The following is a 22537-nucleotide window of genomic DNA, read 5'->3' as shown; positions in this document are numbered from 1 at the left end:
TGTCCAGGCCAGCAGCAGTAATATAAAATAAACAATGAGCTAGGTGAGAAAAAACTTACCATCCATGCAAGAAAATGACACAGATTACAAGCTGTTCACACAATCCCACTATGAGGTAGTTGTGTACGAGATAATTAGCAGTCAGTAGGTCGGTTGGTTGTGATCTAATGCAACTATGCTATTTAATGCTTCAAGTGTGTTGTTACTGTGGGGTATGTGACATCAGAGTGATATTGTTATAACCTTTAATCAGCAGTAATTGCGTGGATATTCAAACACACTCACTTAGAAACAATAGCTGGTTACATGATAACAACTCAGTATCTCTTATTCGACTGCCGTGCCGTGACATGCGGCCGGCGCCGTTCGTAGCTAGGTGGCGCTCCCGCGCTCAGCCGAGTTGCGGAACGCCTCTATCGCCGTTTGCGCATACTGTCGTGGCGGCACTGTTAAATGTTGTTGCACCATCACAACACTTTCCCCCCTTGGGAAAAAAAAACCACCACTCACTCCCTTGGAGACATGGACAGCGCGGAGACATCCATGGCCTCTTGTGAGGCCCTGAGAAGATCCCGCAGAGAGACACGAGAGTATGGTCGAAAATGTCCAGGACGGAAGCTCTTGCGTGGAACGTGCCTCCTGGACGAGATGATGGGTGAAAACTCCGGAGCAGCATCCATAGGTGTCGTGGACCTGGGGGTGTGCTCCAGCAAGATGGGTCCCGGTGAAGGCGGCGTTGCGACTGGCGCCTGTTCCGGCGTACTCGGAAGCGGTAGCGACGTCGGCTGCATCAACGCGTACGGTAGATCGGCAGAAGCGACAGGACTGGCTTCTCAGGCTGGTGGAGGCGAAGGAAGGGGCGGTGGCACCGGCGTGGCCACCACTCGTGGGCGCATCTGGTCGTAATGGCGAACAACCATGCCATCGTCCATACGTATTTCACAAAGCCAGCGGCCGCGAAGAGCCTTGACCACCCCTGGAATCCATTTAGGGCGAGATGCATACCCTCGTGCCCACATGTTGGCGCCCACTGAGTATTTTCCCGCACAAGGGGACACAGCAGAAGGCCTGACAGGGGAAGCAGGTGCAGTAGAGTGCGCGGTTGGCGGCCAGGGCTGCGATCACCCAGAGGCGTGAAGCAATAAGAACCCAGAAATTACTAAGGAATTTTTTCATCTGGCTTTTGAAAGTGCGGACAAGGCGCTCTACCTCCCCATTCGATTGCGGATGGAAGGCCGGTGCTGTAACATGATGAATCCTTTGTCCAGTACAAAAATCACGGAAGGCCTGTGAAGAGAACTGAGGGCCATTGTCCATGACGATCATGGATGGAAGACCTTCTAGCGCAAAGATTTTGGACAAAGCCAGCGTCGTCACCGCAGTGGTGGGCGACGGACATCGAACAACAAACGGAAACTTCGAGAAGGCGTCAATCAACTGTAGCCAATAAGTACCGAGGAAGGGGCCAGCAAAGTCAGCGTGCACCCGTTCCCATGGCTGCGCTGGATCAGGCCACGGAGAGGGCATTGTACGAGGTGCAGCCAGTTGTTGAGCACACTGACCACACACAGCAACCCTGTGGGCGATGTCCGAATCAATACCGGGCCAATAAACGTGCCTGTGGGCCAGGGACTTAGTCCGAGAAATACCCCAATGGCCTTCATGCAACAGTTTGAGAACATCTTTGCGAAGAGAGGCTGGCACCATGACCCGTGGAGATGCGACATCCGTGGCCAGAAGAACAACACCATCACGAACAGACAGACGAAGGCGCAAGGCATGGTCGGGGCCCATCGGCAATCGCGACAATGCGTCAGCGTTGGCGTGCTGGGCCATGGGGCGATAGTGAATCTCATAGTGAAAACAAGACAAGTATAAGGCCCAATGTTGCAGGCGGTGAGCTGCCTTATCCGGAAGCGATGCCGATGGGCTGAACAGAGAGACCAGCAGCTTGTGATCGGTGATGAGGTGAAACTTAGAACCATACAAAAAAACGCTGAACTTTTTTAGAGCATAAATGATAGCGAGCGCCTCCTTTTCGATTTGAGAGTAACGCCGTTGCGCATCGTTGAGGGTCTTGGAAGCATAGGCGATGGGTCGTTCCGACCCATCCTCATACCGATGGGCGAGAACAGCCCCTAGGCCATACTGTGACGCGTCAGTCGCCAGAACCAAGTGCTGACCCGGACGGAATGTGGCAAGACAAGGCGCCGACTGCAAATGAGCCTTCAGGCGGACAAAAGCGTGCTCACACTCGTCGGACCAACAGAAAGGGACGTTTTTGCGTAACAGCTGATGCAGAGGATGAGCTACCGCTGCTGCGGATGGAGTGAATTTGTGATAATAAGCAATCTTGCCTAGAAACGCCTGAAGTTCTTTGACCGTAGACGGCCGGGGTAGAGTGTTAATTGCCGCAACGTGCTGACGTAGAGAACGTATCCCCTCACGGGACAAGTGGAAACCAAGATACACAATGGAGGGTTGGAAGAACTGTGACTTGTCCAGATTGCACCTCAACCCAGCTGAATGCAAAACCCAAAACAGTGAACGCAGATTGCAAAGGTGCTCCTCAGTGGAGGCCTCTGTGACAACAATGTCATCCAGATAGTTTATGCAGCCGGGAACGGAAGCCGTGAGCTGTTCCAAAAACCGCTGAAAAATGGCCAGCGCGCTAGCGACGCCAAATGGTAACCGCTGGTACTGATACAACCCACAAGGAGTGTTGATGACGTGAAATTCCTTGGAAGAAGCATTCAACGGCAACTGATGGTATGCCTCCGATAAATCAGGTTTGGAAAAGAACTGGCCCCCAGCGAGCTTGGTAAATAACTCCTCAGGACGGGGAAGAGGATAAGTGTCAATGAGGCTCTGAGCGTTGACAGTGGCTTTAAAATCACCACACAATCACAGACTCCCGTTTGGTTTAGAAACCACCACAATTGGTGATGCCCATTCGCTAGAGGTAACAGGAAGGAGAATCCCTGAAGCTGTTAACCTGTCTATCTCAGCCTTGACAGGTGCACGCAACGCCACTGGAATAGGGCGTGCCCGGAAAAACTTAGGGCGAGCTGTAGGTTTAAGAGTAATGTGGGCTTCAAAATCCTTGGCACGACCCAGACCAGCAGAGAACACGGACGAAAATTCAGAACACAATCCATCCAGCTGTTGATACAGAATATCCTCAGATATGAGGTGCACATCATCATCAATGGAGAACCCGAACAACTGGAAAGCATCATAACCGAACAGGTTTTCAGTGCCCACATGATCCACCACATAAAATGTGAGGGGCCTAACAACAGACTTGTAGGCAGTGGAAGCATCAAACTGGCCAATGATAGGAATTTTCTGTTTATTATAAGTTCTCAGATTTCGCGTAACTGGAGACAAGGGAGGGGAGCCCAACTCCAAATACGTGCAAGAATTAATGAGAGTTACTGCAGAGCCAGTGTCCACTTGCATGCGAATGTCTTTATCCAGAACACGAACAGTAACAAACAACTTATTTGTTTGAGAAAGCACACAGTTAACATCCATGCCTGATGCCTCGTCCTCGTCGACAGGAACTTTAGGGGACTGACACACAGAAGCAATGTGGCCTTTTTTCCTACATGAACTAAACGTGGCCCAACGTTTTGGACACGCGGCCCTGTCATGCTGTACGAAACAATGTGGACAAGACGGAAGTGCGGAACGAACCTGCTTCTGTGGTTGCTGTTTTCGCTGCGAGCGTGCGGCCCAACGCGACGTTGTTTACGCAAGTGAACCGCCGCCACATCTTTGTTCTCCTGTGAAACAGGCAAATTGTCCATGTTGAAAGTTGACTGTACAGCGCCTACATCACACCACGCATCTATTTGCGCGCCAGCAGTGTGAGACACTTCAAAGGATTGAGCGATGCTTAGAACTTCCGACAACGATGGGTTTGGCAGTTGTAGGGCACATTGCTGAACTTCTTTATCAGGAGCAAGCCGTAGAATAGCATCCCTAACAATTGAATCAGCATAAGACTCATGATGAGTGTCCGTGGCAAACTGACATTTCCTACTTAGACCGTGTAGTTCCGCCGTCGAAGCCCAGTAAGATTGATGGGGCTGTTTATGACACCAGTAGAACGCCACACGGGCGGCAACGACGTGGGTGTTTTTTCGGTAATAGTTAGACAATAAGTCACACATTTCTTGGAAGGACAGAGAGGCAGGTTCCCGCAAAGGGGCTAACTGAGATAGCAGCTGATAGATCCGTGAGGAAATCCAAGATAGAAATAATGACTTACACATAGGAGTGTTGACAACGCCGAAAGCCAAGAAGTGTTGCCGCAAACGCTTCTCATAATCCTCCCAGTCTTCAGCGGCCTCGTCGTAAGGAGGGAATGGAGGCGGAGAAGAGGAAGACAGATGATGAGTAAGCGACGTCGACAACGCATGAATAGCAGCCGTCAGCTGTGTTTGTTGTGCCTGAATAGCAGCCGTCAGCTGTGTTTGTTGTTCAGTGAGCACTTGCATAAGCTGTTCCATGTCTGCCCTGTCATGAACACACAAATCCACAACACAGTGAAAATATCCGACCTTTTCGCCAAAACGTGTTATAACCTTTAATCACCAATAATTGCGCGGATATTCAAACACACTCACTTAGAAACAATAGCTGGTTACATGATAACAACTCAGTATCTCTTATTCGACTGCCGTGCCGTGACATGCGGCCGGCGCCGTTCATAGCTAGGTGGTGCTCCCGCGCTCAGCCGAGTTGCGGAGCGCCTCTATCGCCGTTTGCGCGTACTGTCGTGGCGGCACTGTTAAATGTCGTGGCACTGTCACAACAGATATAATGAAAATTTATTTTATTATTGTTTAATTAAACAGCGATTTAGCTCATGTAATGTAAGTTTATATTATCACTGTTTAATTAAATGGAGGTTAAACTGTCATTTTGTTCATATGTGTTTATCTTGGTAACATAAAGACAGCTATTCTTTACATGTGTACAAAGTATGTTGCACATCTGTTTGAGGGTTAATGTAATCCATATGGAATCTCCTCAAATCTCTGGGTCAGTTTCAAACATATTTCTTGCTCTTTCCATTTTTGGAGAACTCATTTGGTCTTTTTCATTTCTGCTGCCAAGTCAATATTCTCCCATAACTCTGTCTCCTGCTCCTTCTCTTGCTATTGTGTTCCAGGCCCCCATGATTAATGACCAAAAGTCCTTATTTTCTTTCCATTTCACTTCACTGGTCCTCACAAAATCTAGATTTTGCCGTCACATTTCCCTTTTCAGATTTTCAAGCTTCCCTACCACATTGCTCAAACATCAAACTTCTCACATCCTACACTCCAGCTTGAAGAATGTTACCTTTTCATTGGTTTTTCAGTCTTTTTTGCCATGGTTACCTCTCCCTTAGCAGTCCCATCCCATAGATCTGACTGAGGAACTAAACCTAAACATTTAGCCATTGGAAAGATTATCATGAAACTGTTTTAGTTACTAGCCACGTGCCCTGTGGATACACATCATGTGTCTTTAATGCCGTCATTTCCATTGCCTTCTGCTTCCTCAGAACGGTGATCACTGTTGATTCTTTTGCATGTCAGAGACACTTTCCCGCCTCAAGGGAAGACCATTACTTTGGAGCTCTGTACACTTCTCTAGCCTCTTTCACAGAGTCATTGGCAGAACAAAGATGACTTCTCATATTGGAAGTCTTTGGCCACCATTGATGGTGATTTTTCTTCAGAATTTTAGCAGTGGGTAGGATCAAACTGAGGACTTGTGATGTGCTGTTCAGTAGTTCAAGATGCTGCCTCTGGGCCATGGGTGCCCTGCCTAATTATTCCTATCCTTTCCCAGTCCCCTGCTCTTCATAGTCTCTAAATGACCTTATCATTGATGGGACAAAATACTGTAATTTCCTATCTTCCTTGTTTCTTGCATCAAGACTCTCAGTTGACATTCCTAACATCCTATTTGTGTGATTAATATGAGTTGAACTGTGCAAACTGAGATCAGGAGTGGGATGGCAATCTTTCCAAAGATCACAATCCAGATATCTTTCTTTGTGTTCACTTTTGCAAAGTTCTTTCGTTTCATTGGCTTGTTCATGTTATGTTCTGTTGACACTTGGATGAAGAATATTTGAGAATCAGTTGCAAATAAGTAAATATATTACTCACCGCCTTTCATATACTATGCCAACTGCTGCATGTAACCAATGTGAAGTAGTAAACATATTTTGTGTGAGTGTGAAACCACTGCACTGACTGGTATACTTCCTCATACGGTGTTATTTTGAAAATGAGTTGCTGCTTTGTTATTGCTGTTATACCCTTCATCATGTTCACTTACTTCCTATTTACTGCTGTACTCTTAACATAAACATGTTTACACTGTCTTACAGAAGGCTTAATTTATTACAAACATTCATACTTAGTGTAATATTGTGCACGTTCACTCTCAGAGTGTGTGTCCATATAATTTTCAAAAGGAGTTGGTGAGTATAACATTCTTACCAAAAGTATTCAAATTTCAGGGGCTCTCCATATCTTGCCATATGCTCATGGGCAACATATTAAAGCATTCTCTCTTTTATTTTTGGCATTCTACAATATTTTGTCCTTATTTTTGTAGCCCATCAGGAAGTGCTCATAATGGTGCACTCATAATTGAATGAATGTAATCTGTGCAAAGGTCTTTGCAAGCTGTTTGGTTGTCAACTTTACACATAGTTTTCCATCTTCTGTCCTTCACTCCCCTGTTACTCAGTGTTCACCCCTTGATAAATTTATAAAAGTTGACTTTAATAGTTGGTAGTTAACAAGAATATTATTGATATTAAATTTTACAGATCTATAATGCGTGGCTGTGACAATATGTGTACCTACTGTATTGTTCCTTTCACAAGAGGAAGAGAACGGTCACGGCCAGTGGATTCCATATTGGCTGAAGTGCGACAGTTATCTGAACAGGGTATCAAAGAAGTAACCCTCCTGGGTAAGACTTATTTTTAATTTGTATAACAATATCTGTATTAATAACTTAATTTTCACTAGTGTTAGGGCTGTGTACCATTCCTGCTGGTAGGTAACACATTTTTTTAATCAGAAAGAAAATGAACATTCAACTGAAAATACATTAAAAAGTGATGTGATTTAAGCCATCTATTCCACTCATATTGTACTCCTCCTCCTCCTCCTCCTCCTCCTCATCATCATCATCATCATCATCATCATCATCATCCCTTGTCCCTTCTTGGTGTCACATCAGTATATATCTTAATATGCAGTCTGTTTGTTGCAGGGCATTAACTTTCCACTAGATTTCTAACTGACGATGTCATAAGTTATTACTTTGATTAATTTCGTGCTGAAAAATAGTTACATATTGTTTGTGGTCTTTTATCAAATCCCTTAATGATTGATCTTGACATTTGCCTCTGGGGCTGTCTTATTTACGTTTTTAATATAGATCTATCTTTTGCAAGTAGACAACAGCTATCTTTCTACATAAAATATTCTCCCATAGGCCATAGAATTGTTGCAAAACTATCTGCTAATACTTCACTCCTTCATGGTCATGTGATTCATTATGTTTTATAATTAGATCCTCCAACCATTCTTTGCTTGTACCAACAACTACTATGATGTCCCAGCTGGCAAGCAAGAAAACAGCACCAATATGTGGAAAAGACAAGTGATCAAATTAATAGTGGCTATGCAAACTAAATTGTATTGACATCTTTAGTACAGAAACGAGTGTATAATAATAATGGCCAAAAAAGGAACAAGAATTAAATCCAAATGGGGTAGTCACATATCTTAAAAAAGCAAAGAAAACAATCACTACCCTCACTCCATCTAATTGTTATATTTAATGAATACTTAATACAATGACAGATACCCTCCATGTGGAAAGAAGCTTAGTTTATTATCGTTAAAGGAGGTGGTGATTCAGGCGGCGTAGTAGCACATGCTGATTTTCCTATTAATCATACAGAAAGAGTTTCAGGGGTAACTGTTATTTAAAACGCTTGCATCACACTGAGGACTGAAAGGAATTGACTAAGATCAACATGGTTTCAATATAGAAAGATTAATTGATATCTGTTAAACACACACTTCAAATAGTGGACAATATCATAGATAAATAGAGTGAATTCTGTCTGAAATCAGCATTTATGGAAATGACAAAGAAAGTGAAGCACCCAGAAGGGAAGGTGGAAACCAAATGAAACTTTACAGATTGAGAGTGTATGTGATGTTATTTCAGTGATTACAAAATTGAGTCACATTTATAAAGAACTTGGTTTTATGAGCCCGCTTATCACTATGATGTTGCACACCTTCTGGTGTGAACGCCTGCACAAACTTGGTTCTACATCTACATCTACATTTATACTCCTCAAGCCACCCAACGGTGTGTGGCGGTGGGCACTTTACGTGCCACTATCATTACCTCCCTTTCCTGTTCCAGTCGCGTATGGTTCGCGGGAAGAACGACTGTCTGAAAGCCTCCGTGCGCGCTCTAATCTCTCTAATTTTACATTCGTGATCTCCTCGGGAGGTATAAGTAGGTGGAAGCAATATATTCGATACCTCATCCAGAAACGCACCCTCTCGAAACCTGGCGAGCAAGCTACACCGCGATGCAGAGCGCCTCTCTTGCAGAGTCTGCCACTTGAGTTTATTAAACATCTCCGTAACGCTATCACGGTTACCAACTAACCCTGTGACGAAACGCACCGCTCTTCTTTGGATCTTCTCTATCTCCTCCGTCAAACCGATCTGGTACGCATCCCACAATGATGAGCAATACTCAAGTATAGGTCGAACGAGTGTTTTGTAAGCCACCTCCTTTGTTGATGGACTACATTTTCTAAGCACTCTCCCAATGAATCTCAACCTGGTACCCGCCTTACCAACAATTAGTTTTATGTGATCATTCCACTTCAAATCGTTCCGCATGCATACTCCCAGATATTTTACAGAAGTAACTGCTACCAGTGTTTGTTCCCCTATCATATAATCATACAATAAAGGATCCTTCTTTCTATGTATTCGCAATACATTACATTTGTCTATGTTAAGGGACAGTTGCCACTCCCTGCACCAAGTGCCTATCTGCTGCAGATCTTCCTGCATTTCGCTACAATTTTCTAATGCTGCAACTTCTCTGTATACTACAGCATCATCCGCAAAAAGCCACATGGAACTTCCGACACTATCTACTAGGTCATTTATATATATTGTGAAAAGCAATGGTCCCATAACATTCCCCTGTGGCACGCCAGAGGTTACTTTAACGTCTGTAGACGTCTCTCCATTGATAACAACATGCTGTGTTCTGTTTGCTAAAAACTCTTCAATCCAGCCACACAGCTGGTCTGATATTCCGTAGGCTCTTACTTTGTTTATCAGGCAACAGTGCGGAACTGTATCGAACGCCTTCCGGAAGTCAAGAAAAATAGCATCTACCTGGGAGCCTGTATCTAATATTTTCTGGGTCTCATGAACAAATAAAGCGAGTTGGGTCTCACACGATCGCCGCTTCCGGAATCCATGTTGATTCCTACATAGTAGATTCTGGGTTTCCAAAAAAGACATGATACGCGAGCAAAAAACATGTTCTAAAATTCTACAACAGATCAACGTCAGAGATATAGGTCTATAGTTTTGCGCATCTGCTCGACGACCCTTGTTGAAGACTGGGGCTACCTGTGACTCTTTTCCAATCATTTGGAACCCTCTGTTCCTCTAGAGACTTGCGGTACACGGCTGTTAGAAGGGGGGCAAGTTCTTTCGCGTACTCTGTGTAGAATCGAATTGGTATCCCGTCAGGTCCAGTGGACTTTCCTCTATTGAGTGATTCCAGTTGCTTTTCTATTCCTTGGACACTTATTTCGATGTCAGCCATTTTTTCGTTTGTGCGAGGATTTAGAGAAGGAACTGCAGTGCGGTCTTCCTCTGTGAAACAGCTTTGGAAAAAGGTGTTTAGTATTTCAGCTTTACGCGTGTCATCCTCTGTTTCAGTGCCATCATCATCCCAGAGTGTCTGGATATGCTGTTTCGAGCCACTTACTGATTTAACGTAAGACCAGAACTTCCTAGGATTTTCTGTCAAGTCGGTACATAGAATTTTACTTTCGAATTCACTGAACGCTTCACGCATAGCCCTCCTTACGCTAACTATGACATCGTTTAGCTTCTGTTTGTCTGAGAGGTTTTGGCTGCGTTTAAACTTGGAGTGAAGCTCTCTTTGCTTTCGCAGTAGTTTCCTAACTTTGTTGTTGTACCACGGTGGGTTTTTCCTGTCCCTCACAGTTTTACTCGGCACGTACCTGTCTAAAACGCATTTTACGATTGCCTTGAACTTTTTCCATAAACACTCAACATTGTCAGTGTCGGAACAGAAATTTTCGTTTTGATCTGTTAGGTAGTCTGAAATCTGCCTTCTATTACTCTTGCTAAACAGATAAACCTTTCTCCCTTTTTTTATATTCCTATTAACTTCCATATTCGGGGATGCTGCAACGGCCTTATGATCACTGATTCCCTGTACTGCACTTAAAGAGTCGAAAAGTTCGAGTCTGTTTGTTATCAGTAGGTCCAAGATGTTATCTCCACGAGTCGGTTCTCTGTTTAATTGCTCGAGGTAATTTTCGGATAGTGCACTCAGTATAATGTCACTCGATGCTCTGTCCCTACCACCCGTCCTAAACATCTGAGTGTCCCAGTCTGTATCTGGTAAATTGAAATCTCCACCTAAGACTATAACATGCTGAGAAAATTTATGTGAAATGTATTCCAAATTTTCTCTCAGTTGTTCTGCCACTAATGATGCTGAGTCGGGAGGTCGGTAAAAGGAGCCAATTATTAACCTAGCTCGGTTGTTGAGTGTAACCTCCACCCATAATAATTCACAGGAACTATCCACTTCTACTTCACTACAGGATAAACTACTACTAACAGCGACGAACGCTCCACCACCGGTTGCATGCAATCTATCCTTTCTAAACACCGTCTGTACCTTTGTAAAAATTTCGGCAGAATTTATCTCTGGCTTAAGCCAGCTCTCTGTACCTATAACGATTTCAGCTTCGGTGCTTTCTATCAGCGCTTGAAGTTCTGGTACTTTACCAACGCAGCTTCGACAGTTGACCATTATAATACCGATTGCTGCTTGGTCCCCGCATGTCCTGACTTTGTCCTGCACCTGTTGAGGCTGTTGCCCTTTCTGTACTTGCCCAAGGCCATCTAACCTAAAAAAAAACCACCCAGCCCACGCCACACAACCCCTGCTACCCGTGTAGCTGCTTCTTGCGTGTAGTGGACTCCTGATCTATCCAGCGGAACCCGAAACCCCACCACCCTATGGCGCAAGTCGAGGAATCTGCAGCCCACATGGTCGCAGAACCATCTCAGCCTCTGATTCAGACCCTCCACTCGGCTCTGTACCAAAGGTCCGCAGTCAGTCCTGTCGACGATGCTGCAGATGGTGAGCTCTGCTTTCATCCCGCTAGCGAGACTGGCAGTCTTCACCAAATCAGATAGCCGCCGGAAGCCAGAGAGGATTTCCTCCGATCCATAGCGACACACATCATTGGTGCCGACATGAGCGACCACCTGCAGATGGGTGCACCCTGTACCCTTCATGGCATCCGGAAGGACCCTTTCCACATCTGGAATGACTCCCCACGGTATGCACACGGAGTGCACATTGGTTTTCTTCCCCTCTCTTGCTGCCATTTCCCTAAGGGGCCCCATTACGCGCCTGATGTTGGAGCTCCCAACTACCAGTAAGCCCACCCTCTGCGACCGCCCGGATCTTGCAGACTGAGGGGCAACCTCTGGAACAGGACAAGCAGCCATGTCAGGCCGAAGATCAGTATCAGCCTGAGACAGAGCCTGAAACTGGTTCGTCAGACAAACTGGAGAGGCCTTCCGTTCAGCCCTCCAGAATGTCTTTCGCCCCCTGCCACACCTTGAGATGACCTCCCACTCTACCACAGGTGAGGGATCAGCCTCAATGCGGGCAATATCCCGGGCAACCACAGTCGTAGTCCGATCGGGGGATGCGTGGGACGAGCTGGCCGTCCCCGACAAACCCCCATCCGGACCCCCACAGTGATGCCCATTGGCAACAGCCTCAAGCTGTGTGACTGAAGCCAACACTGCCTGAAGCTGGGAGCGAAGGGATGCCAACTCAGCCTGCATCTGAACACAGCAGTTGCAGTCCCTATCCATGCTAAAAACTGTTTTGCAAAGAACGTCTGAACTAATCTACAGAGAGCGCAAACAAATCGACAAAATTTAAATGGTTATTCAAATACAAGATTGCCTAGTAAATGCAGTAATGCTGCTACTTGCGCACTGCTGGCACTGCTCGGCGGCGGAAGGAGACTATGCGAATTTACACTATTCAGGTACTAAAACGCGATGCTACAACTCTCAAATACTATAATACTCCCGAAATTTATGAATTAAACAATGCAAGTACCAAAAACACGCAAAGAAATTAAGAATTAAACTATGTAAAAAATGAGTAAGCTAGGAGTATATGACTTGCTGCTGCAGCTGCTTATCCAACGGCGGCAGGGAGCACACTGACTGTGACCAACCGACACTGGCCGTTCAAAACAAAAACAGAAGACAAACGACTACGCGAATTTACACTATTCAGGTACTAAAACGCGATGCTACAACTCTCAAATACTATAATACGCCCGAAATTTATGAATTAAACAATGCAAGTACCAAAAACACGCAAAGAAATTAAGAATTAACATTGCGGAGACATGGCTTAGCCACAGCCTGGGAGGCGTTTCCAGAATGAGATTTTCACTCTGCAGCGGAGTGTGTGCTGATATGAAACTTTCTTTCAGGAGCGCTAGTTCTTCAAGTTTCGCAGGAGAGCTTCTGTAAAGTTTCGAAGGTAGGAGACGAGATACTGGCAGAAGTAAAGCTGTGAGGACCGGGCATGACTTGTGCTTCAGTAGCTCAGATGGTAGAGCACTTACCCACGAAAGGCAAAGGTCCCGAGTTCGAGTCTTGGTCGGGCACACAGTTTTAATCTGCCAGGAAGTTTCAACAGAAAACAGTGTTATGCCATTCATCAGCTGTCCATTCTTCCTTGTCACAGCACCAGTCCAAATGCAGCTGTTTGTGTTGTTGTGTTTATGGCACCATTCGTATGGGAATGTAATTCCCTAGTCTGGATGCTGCTAGTTTTCAGCCAGTGGTGCAGGATGACGCAGAATGTTGCAGAGAATCCAGTACTTATTCGCAGGTAGCTGGCATAGATTTGAAAGGGTTATGGTGTGTTTGGTGGTCAGTATGTTTGATCCTCCCTTGTGATTGTCAGACAAGATCAATTGAGACCTTGACAACAAGTGTGTGTGCCCCCACATTCTCATACAGTCCAACATCAGGTCACTATCACATCTGAATGCCACATGAATCTCTATGTTGCATAATTCAATGAGACAGCTAAATGGAACCCAAAATGTGGCCCCTTTCAAACTCTCTCGCTATCTCACATGATTACTCAGTATATCTGTGTTCATCACAGTGATGTCTCAGTATCTGACACTGTTAACGTACTTTGTATGCCCACTAGGGCTGGTGACAATGCTAAGCATGAATGACACTAATGCATCTGGTGCCATTGTACGTGTCACAGAGAATTGCAACTGTAATGTTTTAGACACCTGCCAAAGATGTGTACATGTACGAAGTTACATGGACGTCTGACGACTTCTTCTATGTGCTTTGCTTTTTTGGTCAGGCAGTGTATATTAAGATCCTTTCATTTGTCAAGAAGTGCCAAGATGCTTATTTAATGTCCTGAGCAATTACAGCTCTAGTAGATCATTGTATTTGGCTACCCCAAAACAACTTTCAACCTGCAATACAACAAAGAATGGGTCACAAACTCAACAGCACAATCTGTTTTCTGTGGCCCAGTGTCAGAGCAGGAGAAAACACATATATTAAGATTAAAGAAATGTGCAAGCTTTTGGAGCCAATGACTCCTTTTTCTATCAGAAGGGTTGATGGGGGAACAAGGAGGGATGCAGGAAGAGAGTCTTTCCTTCTCATCCCGTCTGGTAAGTCTTCTCTGACCCGGTGTTCTGGGTGACTTTTTCAAACTCTCCCCATTTCCTAAACTTCACCAGTCCTTTTCCTTCATCTCTCTTCATTCCCCTTCAACCCTCCTGCTGAAGGGAGTCTGTTGGAAGAAGAAGCCACTGGCTCCAAAAGCTTGCACATTTCTTTAACATGTATATGTGTTTTCTCTTGCCTGGCACTTAAATCTATACTCGATGTTAACAAATTTCTCTTCTTCAGAAATGCTTTCCTTGCCATTGCCAGTCTACATTTTATATCCTCTCTACTTCGACCATCATCAGTTATTTTGCTCCCCAAATAGCAAAACTCCTTTACTTCTTTAAGTGTCTCATTTCCTAATCTAATACCCTCAGCATCACCCGACTTAATTCAACTACATTCCATTATCCTTGTTTTGCTTTTGTTGATGTTCATCTTATACCCTCCTTTCAAGACACTATCCATTCCATTCAACTGCTCTTCCACGTCCTTTGCTGTCTCTGACAGAATTACATTGTCATCGGTGAACCTCAAAGTTTTTATTTCTTCTCCATGGAATTTAATACCTACTCCAAATTTTTCTTTTGTTTCCTTCACTGCTTGCTCGATACAGAGATTGAATAACATCGGGGAGAGGCTACAATCCTGTCTCACTCCCTTCCCAACCACCGCTTCCCTCTGATGTCCCTCGACTCTTATAACTGCCATCTGGTTTCTGTACAAATTGTAAATAGCTTTTCGCTCCCTGTATTTTACCCCTGCCACCTTCAGAATTTGAAAGAGAGTATTCCAGTCAACATTGTCAAAAGCTTTCTCTAAGTCTACAAATGCTAGAAACGTAGGTTTGCCTATCCTTAATCTTTCTTCTAAGATAAGTCGTAGGGTCAGTATTGCCTCATGTGTTCCGATACTTGGACTATAAGACTTGTATTTGGACAGTGACTGCCATAATTTCCAATTTATTGCATGACTAGAGGGATCTGCACTCAATGAACTGGTATAACATTTACGTATAGTGCCATTTGATGAGGGGGATGGGGTGCTGTCCACCACGATATGACTTATTTAGTACTGTGGTTGATATTATAGTTGCAATACATGTATACAAAAAACTAGCCCTGCAAGGACTTCAGTGGTTATACATGACTTTCTCTGCTTATGAAACTGCAATGCACCGTTCCTCATTGTCAAGGTGTACAGTGCTGTACAAAGACCTATTTGTAAAATGGAGAACAATGTAGACTGAAATTTCTACAAAAAATTCTGGCAAGAGCCTACCTAACCCAAAGAGAAGCATACAATTGGATGTCATATCATTACAGTGAAGATGAAGGACTGCATATAATTATATTGTAATGTTGCACGAACACAATATTAGAATCCCCACCGACCAACTTTTAATTCTGTTTCACATACAGGAAAATACAGACACAGTGAGGAGCATCATAATAAGAAGAAGCACACTGAATCATGGATTACATTGACATACTGCCTAACACTAAAACATTAGAGCGACCAAGGATCTAGCCCACTGCCTGTGCAGAGTGAGCCTCTTTAGGTCATTTGTGAAGCTGTGCACTGTTTAATTATACACCCTGACTGTCTAGGATTACACCAAATTAGGCTACATTTATGAGTTACATTGACATGAAATATATAATGTGTTAGAGAGTGTCATGGAAAGGTCATGCATTGCTTCTTATTGAATAAAAAAGGAAATTATTGTATAGAGAAAACATTGCTTAGCCAGTTCCATATAATCAGTTGTATTACAGACAGAAGAGCCAGAGTCTCTTTTACCAAATGTTCATCGCTGCTTAAATTGAAACAACTGGAACAGGCCTTTCAGGAATGCAAAGAAAAGGCTGTGAAACTCTTACTTTTTACAACCACTGCAGTTTTATTTGCAGCATGAGTACACAACATGAGAGGTACTGAGGATGAACAAAGTTATATAAATAGAGAAGGAATGGATGCGCATGCATGAGAAATGAGGGAATCAGAAAATGGAATGAGAGAGGTAAGCAATTTGAGAAAAGGAAGGAAAAGATGCTTCAAAATAAGAAGATAAGAAGTGAGGTAGTAAATCCAGGATATTTGTGAAAAGCTAGAATGTGTGCGATGACGTTTCCAAGTGTCTTGAATCATGACTCATTCACCAAAGACACTGGTTTTAGTTCATATATTGATGATTTGTCGAGGGATGAACTGACTTAATGTCTAATTAGTTCAGAGTTATAGATGTAGCCTTATGTTATAAGACTGTACACCTTGCTTCGTGCTTTTAATGAACAGGTCAGAATGTGAACAGCTACCGTGATATGTCAGCAATTGATCATTATGGTGGTATACCTGATGAAGAAACCCATCTTGCAAAGGGGTTTCGCACAGTCTACAAGAACAAGAGAGGAGGGCTCAGGTTTGCCGATCTGCTGGATAAGATTTCTCTTGTTAATCCTGAAATGAGAATACGATTTACTTCTCCACATCCCAAGGATTTTCCTGATGAGGTAATGTACATATGACATAAATCAATATGAATAATTTGTGCATGTTGCATAAGGGAAGTGAAATTAAAAAATAAAATATTGAACTTTGTGATGTGTGAGTCAGATGTATGACATTTGTTTATAAGGCATTTTATGCAAGAGGAGCAACTGAAATAAGATGTTTTTATTAATCACAACAAATGTGAGATATTCACCCTCATCCTCAGCTGCTAATTCACAGATACTTCATGTTTATTTCTCTCTGTTATGCTTAGTACCAGCTGTAAAGGAATTGAAACTTTTAATCAGTTAACAAATACAATTTTTTACACTCCCATACCAACTGTTGAAATTTTGTTAGAGGCAATATAAATAATTGCATTTCACATAGAGAAAATCTACTGACCAGTTTGCAGCAAATGGATACATAAGTAAAAATACAAAACATGAGACTAAGTCACAAGATATCACTCTGTTCATTGACTGTACGGCTTAGTATACACCCCAGCTGCCAGGTGACACTTTCTCTTTGCTCAAGCAAGGTTTCAGCATCATCACACTGCATCGTATGTACCAAAGAAGAACTGCGGTGTGTACTCTGCTCTGGGTGATTTTTTTTTTTTTTTTAAATAGTGTTCTGTGAACAGGAATTTCTATAAGAGTTCCAGTATAATATAGGACAAAAATAGATTTTTATCAACATTCTATTATTCATTTTAATCAATTGTTTACTCCGTTTTATCTAAGTAACCCTCCATGTATAGAATGTGTTGCATAACAGATACTCCTTAACTTCCTTTTTGAAATAAGTTCATTTTACTAATCTCTTTAATCTCTATGGAAATTTTATTGTGTAGTATTATTTTTCCATAGAAAATGGTGTTTTGAATTTTAACTTTACTCTTTCTCTGTCAGTTTGAATGATCTTTACAATGAGCTTAAGTACTATTTTTGGTTACGGTAATACTCTTATGGTTCTGTTCTGTAGTTTGAGCACTGTGTTCATATTTTATGGATTTTGTTCCCCAGAAAAGAATTCCATAGCTAAGAACTGAGTTTACATACAAATAGTATGTAACTGAAAGACACTAGCTGTTGCATACTGATGACAGGACTCTTAAGGGCATAACATGCTGATGAGATACAGTTTTCAAATATCTTTGTGTGTTCACACCATATCAACTAAGAATGAATATTCATTACCAGAAATTTTGTGTAGTTATGCATTCTATTTAACTTAACAGTGTCACTTCCCGTAACGTGAGGTCTGCATCGAACTAAGATACCACGGACACTGGTAATTGTTCTTCGCAGTTATGTGCTGCTGCTACTGCCACTGCCACTGCCGCCACTCACCGCGTCAGCTGCACGGATAGAAACAGGAACAGAGTGGTGCAAGGGGTAATGGGCAACACATATAGGACACTGGTGTAGACAGAGCAGCAGTCATCACCTGAAGGTGACAGTGGGTCTGTCTGCTGGTACATCATGGATAATTTGTGGCATGGCCTGGATGGCCACTCAAATTATATAAGTTAGAAATGTGCTGGGAAAACATCAGGTCACACTATAAGGAACATCAATTATGTACATTGGGAACAGTATTGGTCATAATATACTACCCTGAGAAATTCCTAGGTTAATATATTTTAATTCTGGTAAGTGTTTTATGGAAAGGTTAAACTGATTTGCAGTATGTGGTATCTCTACTCTTTGTGCCCTACCTTCTAGGTACAACTGGAACCAGTCATTAGTTACATCTCTATCTCTAATGATACTAGCTGATTTAGTAGAATCATATGATCAACAGTATCAGAAACCTTAGAAAGATTTAAACATGTGCATGTAAAACACTCATCTTTGTCAAGAGTGTGAAATACCATTTTGTGAGTTGTGCTGTTGCTGATTCTGTACTTCTGTCACTTTGGAATCCAACCTGTGATTCACTTAGAATGTTGTATTTGTTCAAGTAATTCAGTAATTTATCTTTTGTGTTTGATTCTATTATTTTCGAGAATGGTGACAGCTGGGAAAGGGGCTGCTAGTTTTCTATGTCTTCTGTATTACCTTTCCTTAGCAAGAGTGACAACTCTTGCTTGTTTTAAATGCTGTGGATATTTCCTCATGTGAATGACTCATTTATTATTTTTGTTGAGGGAGCTTGTATATTCCGTATGTATTCTTTCAGCACACATGTCGATATTTCATTTAAGCCTACTGACTTTTTATTTTGTAGGCTTTGTGCCATTTTACTGACTTCATATTTTGTGGTTGGTTGTAATTTCTCTGCAGTACTTGAAAAATGTTCATTTACATAGTTTGCTAGGTTATTGCTTTATCCTCCCATACCAGTACATTGTTTTGCTTTTGTCTCTCCTGTTTCCTGTTTAATGTCATCCCAGGCTGCTTTCTCTTATTCTCTGCAGTGTTTATTATCTTGTCATTAAATGACATTTTTACATCAGTCAGCACCATCCCATAAATTTTTTTGTACCTGTGATAGAAATTCAAGAACTGTGGCTAATTGTAACCCTTTTTCTTGGAACTGAGGTATTTGAGGGTTCGGGAGGATTTGCTAATATCTGCTGTTGTCCATTTGGTAAACTTACAAGACATTTTCAAAGGTGAGTGTCACAGAACTGTGATACTTACCTTTGAAAATGTCTTTCCTGAGTTCAGTTTGAATAATGTTGAGAATTCAGAGAATTTCCCTTTTACATTAGCTTCTCTATATCTTTTATCTGCAATTTGGTTTGCTGGTTCTCTGGAAAAAATTTTGTATTCAGATTTATGATAAATATGTTTTGTAGGTCTGCTGTTTAGGCATTTGATCACTTGGTCGATTAATGGTGCAGTCATTGTAGTAAACGTTGTTGCACTGCTTATCAACGGGTACGTGCTAAAACTCACAAGAATATTTCTGAGGACATTACTAGTTTCATTTACGATATTTATGTTTGTGTTTATTTCTCCACACAATATTACATTTACAAGCTGTGACATAGTCGCAAGTGGAACAGTGATCTGAAAATGTAGAATAAATTTATTTATTTCACATCTATGATCACAAATTTGTGGTCCTCACAGAAGCGATTCTGGTTACCAGTGACCGTCTTCAGATCTGCTACAAATCGCAAATACAACTAGTGGGTGTCTACAGCTTAAAACAATAAAATAGACCATGGAGAAAAGTATTCCTGAGATACATGTGAAAATTATGTGCTTTCAATGTGATGAGGCATACCTGCTTTATAAAAAACATGGTCCAATATATAATAATAATAATAATAATAATAATAAAGATTTTATTGTCTTTAGGCCATTACAGCAATTGACAACGTCAAAAGAAGTTACAATTTATAATACAGTGTGATAAGGTATTGACTACTGAAATATTTTAGCTTATATTACAATAAATGTACAGTGGGTCATCTGTTGGATTACTGCATTTTACAGTTGAAGAATTCATTGATATCATAGAACGGGTGGGCAATAAACCATTCATGCAGTCTTTCTTTGAATGTATGTTCAGGAAGATCCTGTATGGCATGTGGCAGCTTATTAAATAGTTTGTGCCCTGTGACTTCATAGCTATTTATTGATTTTGATAGTCTGTGGTAAGGTGTGTATATGTGTTTGATGCGTCTTGTGTTGTAGCAATGTACATTTTCTCTACGTTTCACATCTTGTAGGTTCTTCTTTATAAAGATTAAGACATTGTATACATAGAGGTTTATTACAGTCATAATTTTTTGTTTGGTAAATAAGAGTTTGCAGTGAGCCTTATGTGAAGAATTTGTAATTATCCTAATGGCTTTCTTCTGCAATAATACAATGTCATGTATATGACTACAGTTATCCCACAAGATAATGCCATAGGATATTATACTTTGGAAAAATGCAAAATAAGATGATCTGATGTATGTTTCAGGTACACAATTTCTTAGTTGTCTTAATAAATAAATTACTCTAGATAGCTTACTACTAATATAGTTTACATGTTGGCCCCAGGATAACTTTTCGTCTAAATAAACTCCCAGGAATTTAACAGAACTAGGGTCATCAGATAGTGGCTTGTCTCTTAGAGTGAAGATTATCTGCTGAGTTTTATTTTCATTTAGCAGGAAACCATTTGCTCTGAACCAATATGCTGCATTAGTGGGTGTATTTTCAGCACAGCTTTTAAGATCATTAAGATTGTTACTGCTATGAAGAAAAGTCATATCATCTGCATACAATACAGTGGTGGATCTAATAAACGAGGGGAGGTCATTGATCATTATCAGAAACAGGAAGGGCCCCAGTACAGATCCCTGAGGCACACCTACTTTAACATTTTCTATGTTTGACATTTCCTTACCAACACAAACTACCTGTTTACGGTTGTTGAGGTAAGCTTTTAATAGTCTGAGACTGTTTCCTTTGATGCCGTAGAATTCTAGTTTCTCTAGTAGTGGCATGTGCTCAACACAGTCGAAGGCCTTGCTTAGGTCACAGAATGAGACCTGAGCAAAGCCTTTGTTCTCAAAAACTTTGAGGATGTAACTGACTACCGTGTTGATTGCATCAATGGTTGACAGATTCTTCCTAAACCCGTATTGTGTAGCATTAATTATTCCTAGATTCTCAAAGTGAGATGATAATTGTTGGTACATGATGCATTCTATTACCTTGGAGAATGCGGGTACTATTGGAATAGGCCTGTAACTAGATGGAGAGTCTTTATCTCCATTTTTGTATACTGGGACGACCCTAGGCAGTTTTAACTCATCAGGAAAATATCCCTCAAGTAAGCACTTGTTTATGCAATGGGTTAAAGGGTACAGAATGCAATCACACACTTTTTTTAGCAGGTTGCATGATATGCCATATATATCTAAGCTATCAGATGATTTCAGTTGTTTTATGACCCCTTGTACATATCTAGGCGTTACTTCGGAGAAGGTTAGCATGCTTGTATTTAGTGACTGTCTACCCCAATTTTGGGAGAGTAACTCAGATGGACTAATGTCTGGTCTGATAATTGCGTCTCCTATTTCTTTCGCTGAATTAATAAAAAACTCATTGAGTGTTTGTGGTGGGATATTAATTTTGTCTTTTTTAGTATCTGTGGCAGCACTGTTAATTACTTTCCAAGCGGTTTTGCATTTATTGGTGGAATTATGTATGCTGTTGGCATTGTAGGTTTTTTTGGCCTGCAGGATGGCTTTTTTGTATTCATTCCTGCATTCCACATAGGCTGATTTGGCACAGTCAGACTTCATACTATTGTATATGTTGTACAGTAACAAAACTTGTTTCTTTAGATCTGTCAGCTGTTTAGTGTACCATATATTTTGTCTGTTTTGAGATCTGGATTTGTGGCTGCTGTCCATTATTTTGATTTTCTTCACGGGAATATTATAGTTAAATAGGGTCAAGAATGCATTAAAAAAATCTATCAAATATTATTTTGGCTGGCAGGTCATTACTTGAAGTGTAATGTCGATCGACACTACAATGGCCGAACCAGTCTCTGTCAGCAAGGGAATTACGAAATGTGTTAATTTTATCCTCAGTTACGGGTCTGGTAATCACAACTGTTGGGACAGGTCTGTTTGCATTGCTCCTATTGATGGGAATTTTACTTTCATAATTTAGAGATACAGAGTCATGGTCAGAGAATGGGAACACTACAACTTCGCATGTGTTTTCAGTGGTCTTGAAGTTTACAAAGATGTTATCTAAACATGCTTTGTTTCTTGTGGGCCTGTTATTAACATGATGTAAATTGTATTGTCTTAGTAAGTTTTCCAGATCTGCAACACTACCCTTACATTTAGTAACATCAAAATCAGCATTCAAATCACCTCCTATTGCAATATCATAGTGTAGCCATTTAATATTACTTAATTCACTCAATAGCATGTCCATTTTTTCTAAAAATATGTTAATGCTTCCCTTTGG

General features: G+C 41.8%; 1 protein-coding gene across 2 annotated transcripts in view; it reads left to right on the top strand.

Annotated features, from left to right (window-relative positions):
- LOC124776969 (CDK5RAP1-like protein) overlaps nucleotides 1–22537 on the top strand; it is a 125701-nt gene that overhangs the window by 35201 nt on the left and 67963 nt on the right. For both annotated transcript variants that reach the window (XR_007015669.1, XM_047252210.1), the window contains exons 4-5: nucleotides 6845–6990; nucleotides 16398–16612. Coding sequence is in view for 1 of the 2 variants with exons in the window: in XM_047252210.1 (XP_047108166.1) it covers nucleotides 6845–6990; nucleotides 16398–16612 (361 nt within the window). In the remaining variant the exon portion in view is untranslated. The remainder of the gene's footprint in view (nucleotides 1–6844; nucleotides 6991–16397; nucleotides 16613–22537) is intronic.

This window comes from Schistocerca piceifrons, chromosome 2 (genome assembly GCF_021461385.2).
Source record: "Schistocerca piceifrons isolate TAMUIC-IGC-003096 chromosome 2, iqSchPice1.1, whole genome shotgun sequence".
Taxonomy (NCBI): Eukaryota; Metazoa; Arthropoda; class Insecta; order Orthoptera; family Acrididae; genus Schistocerca; species Schistocerca piceifrons.
This window is presented reverse-complemented; position numbering and strand designations above follow the sequence as displayed.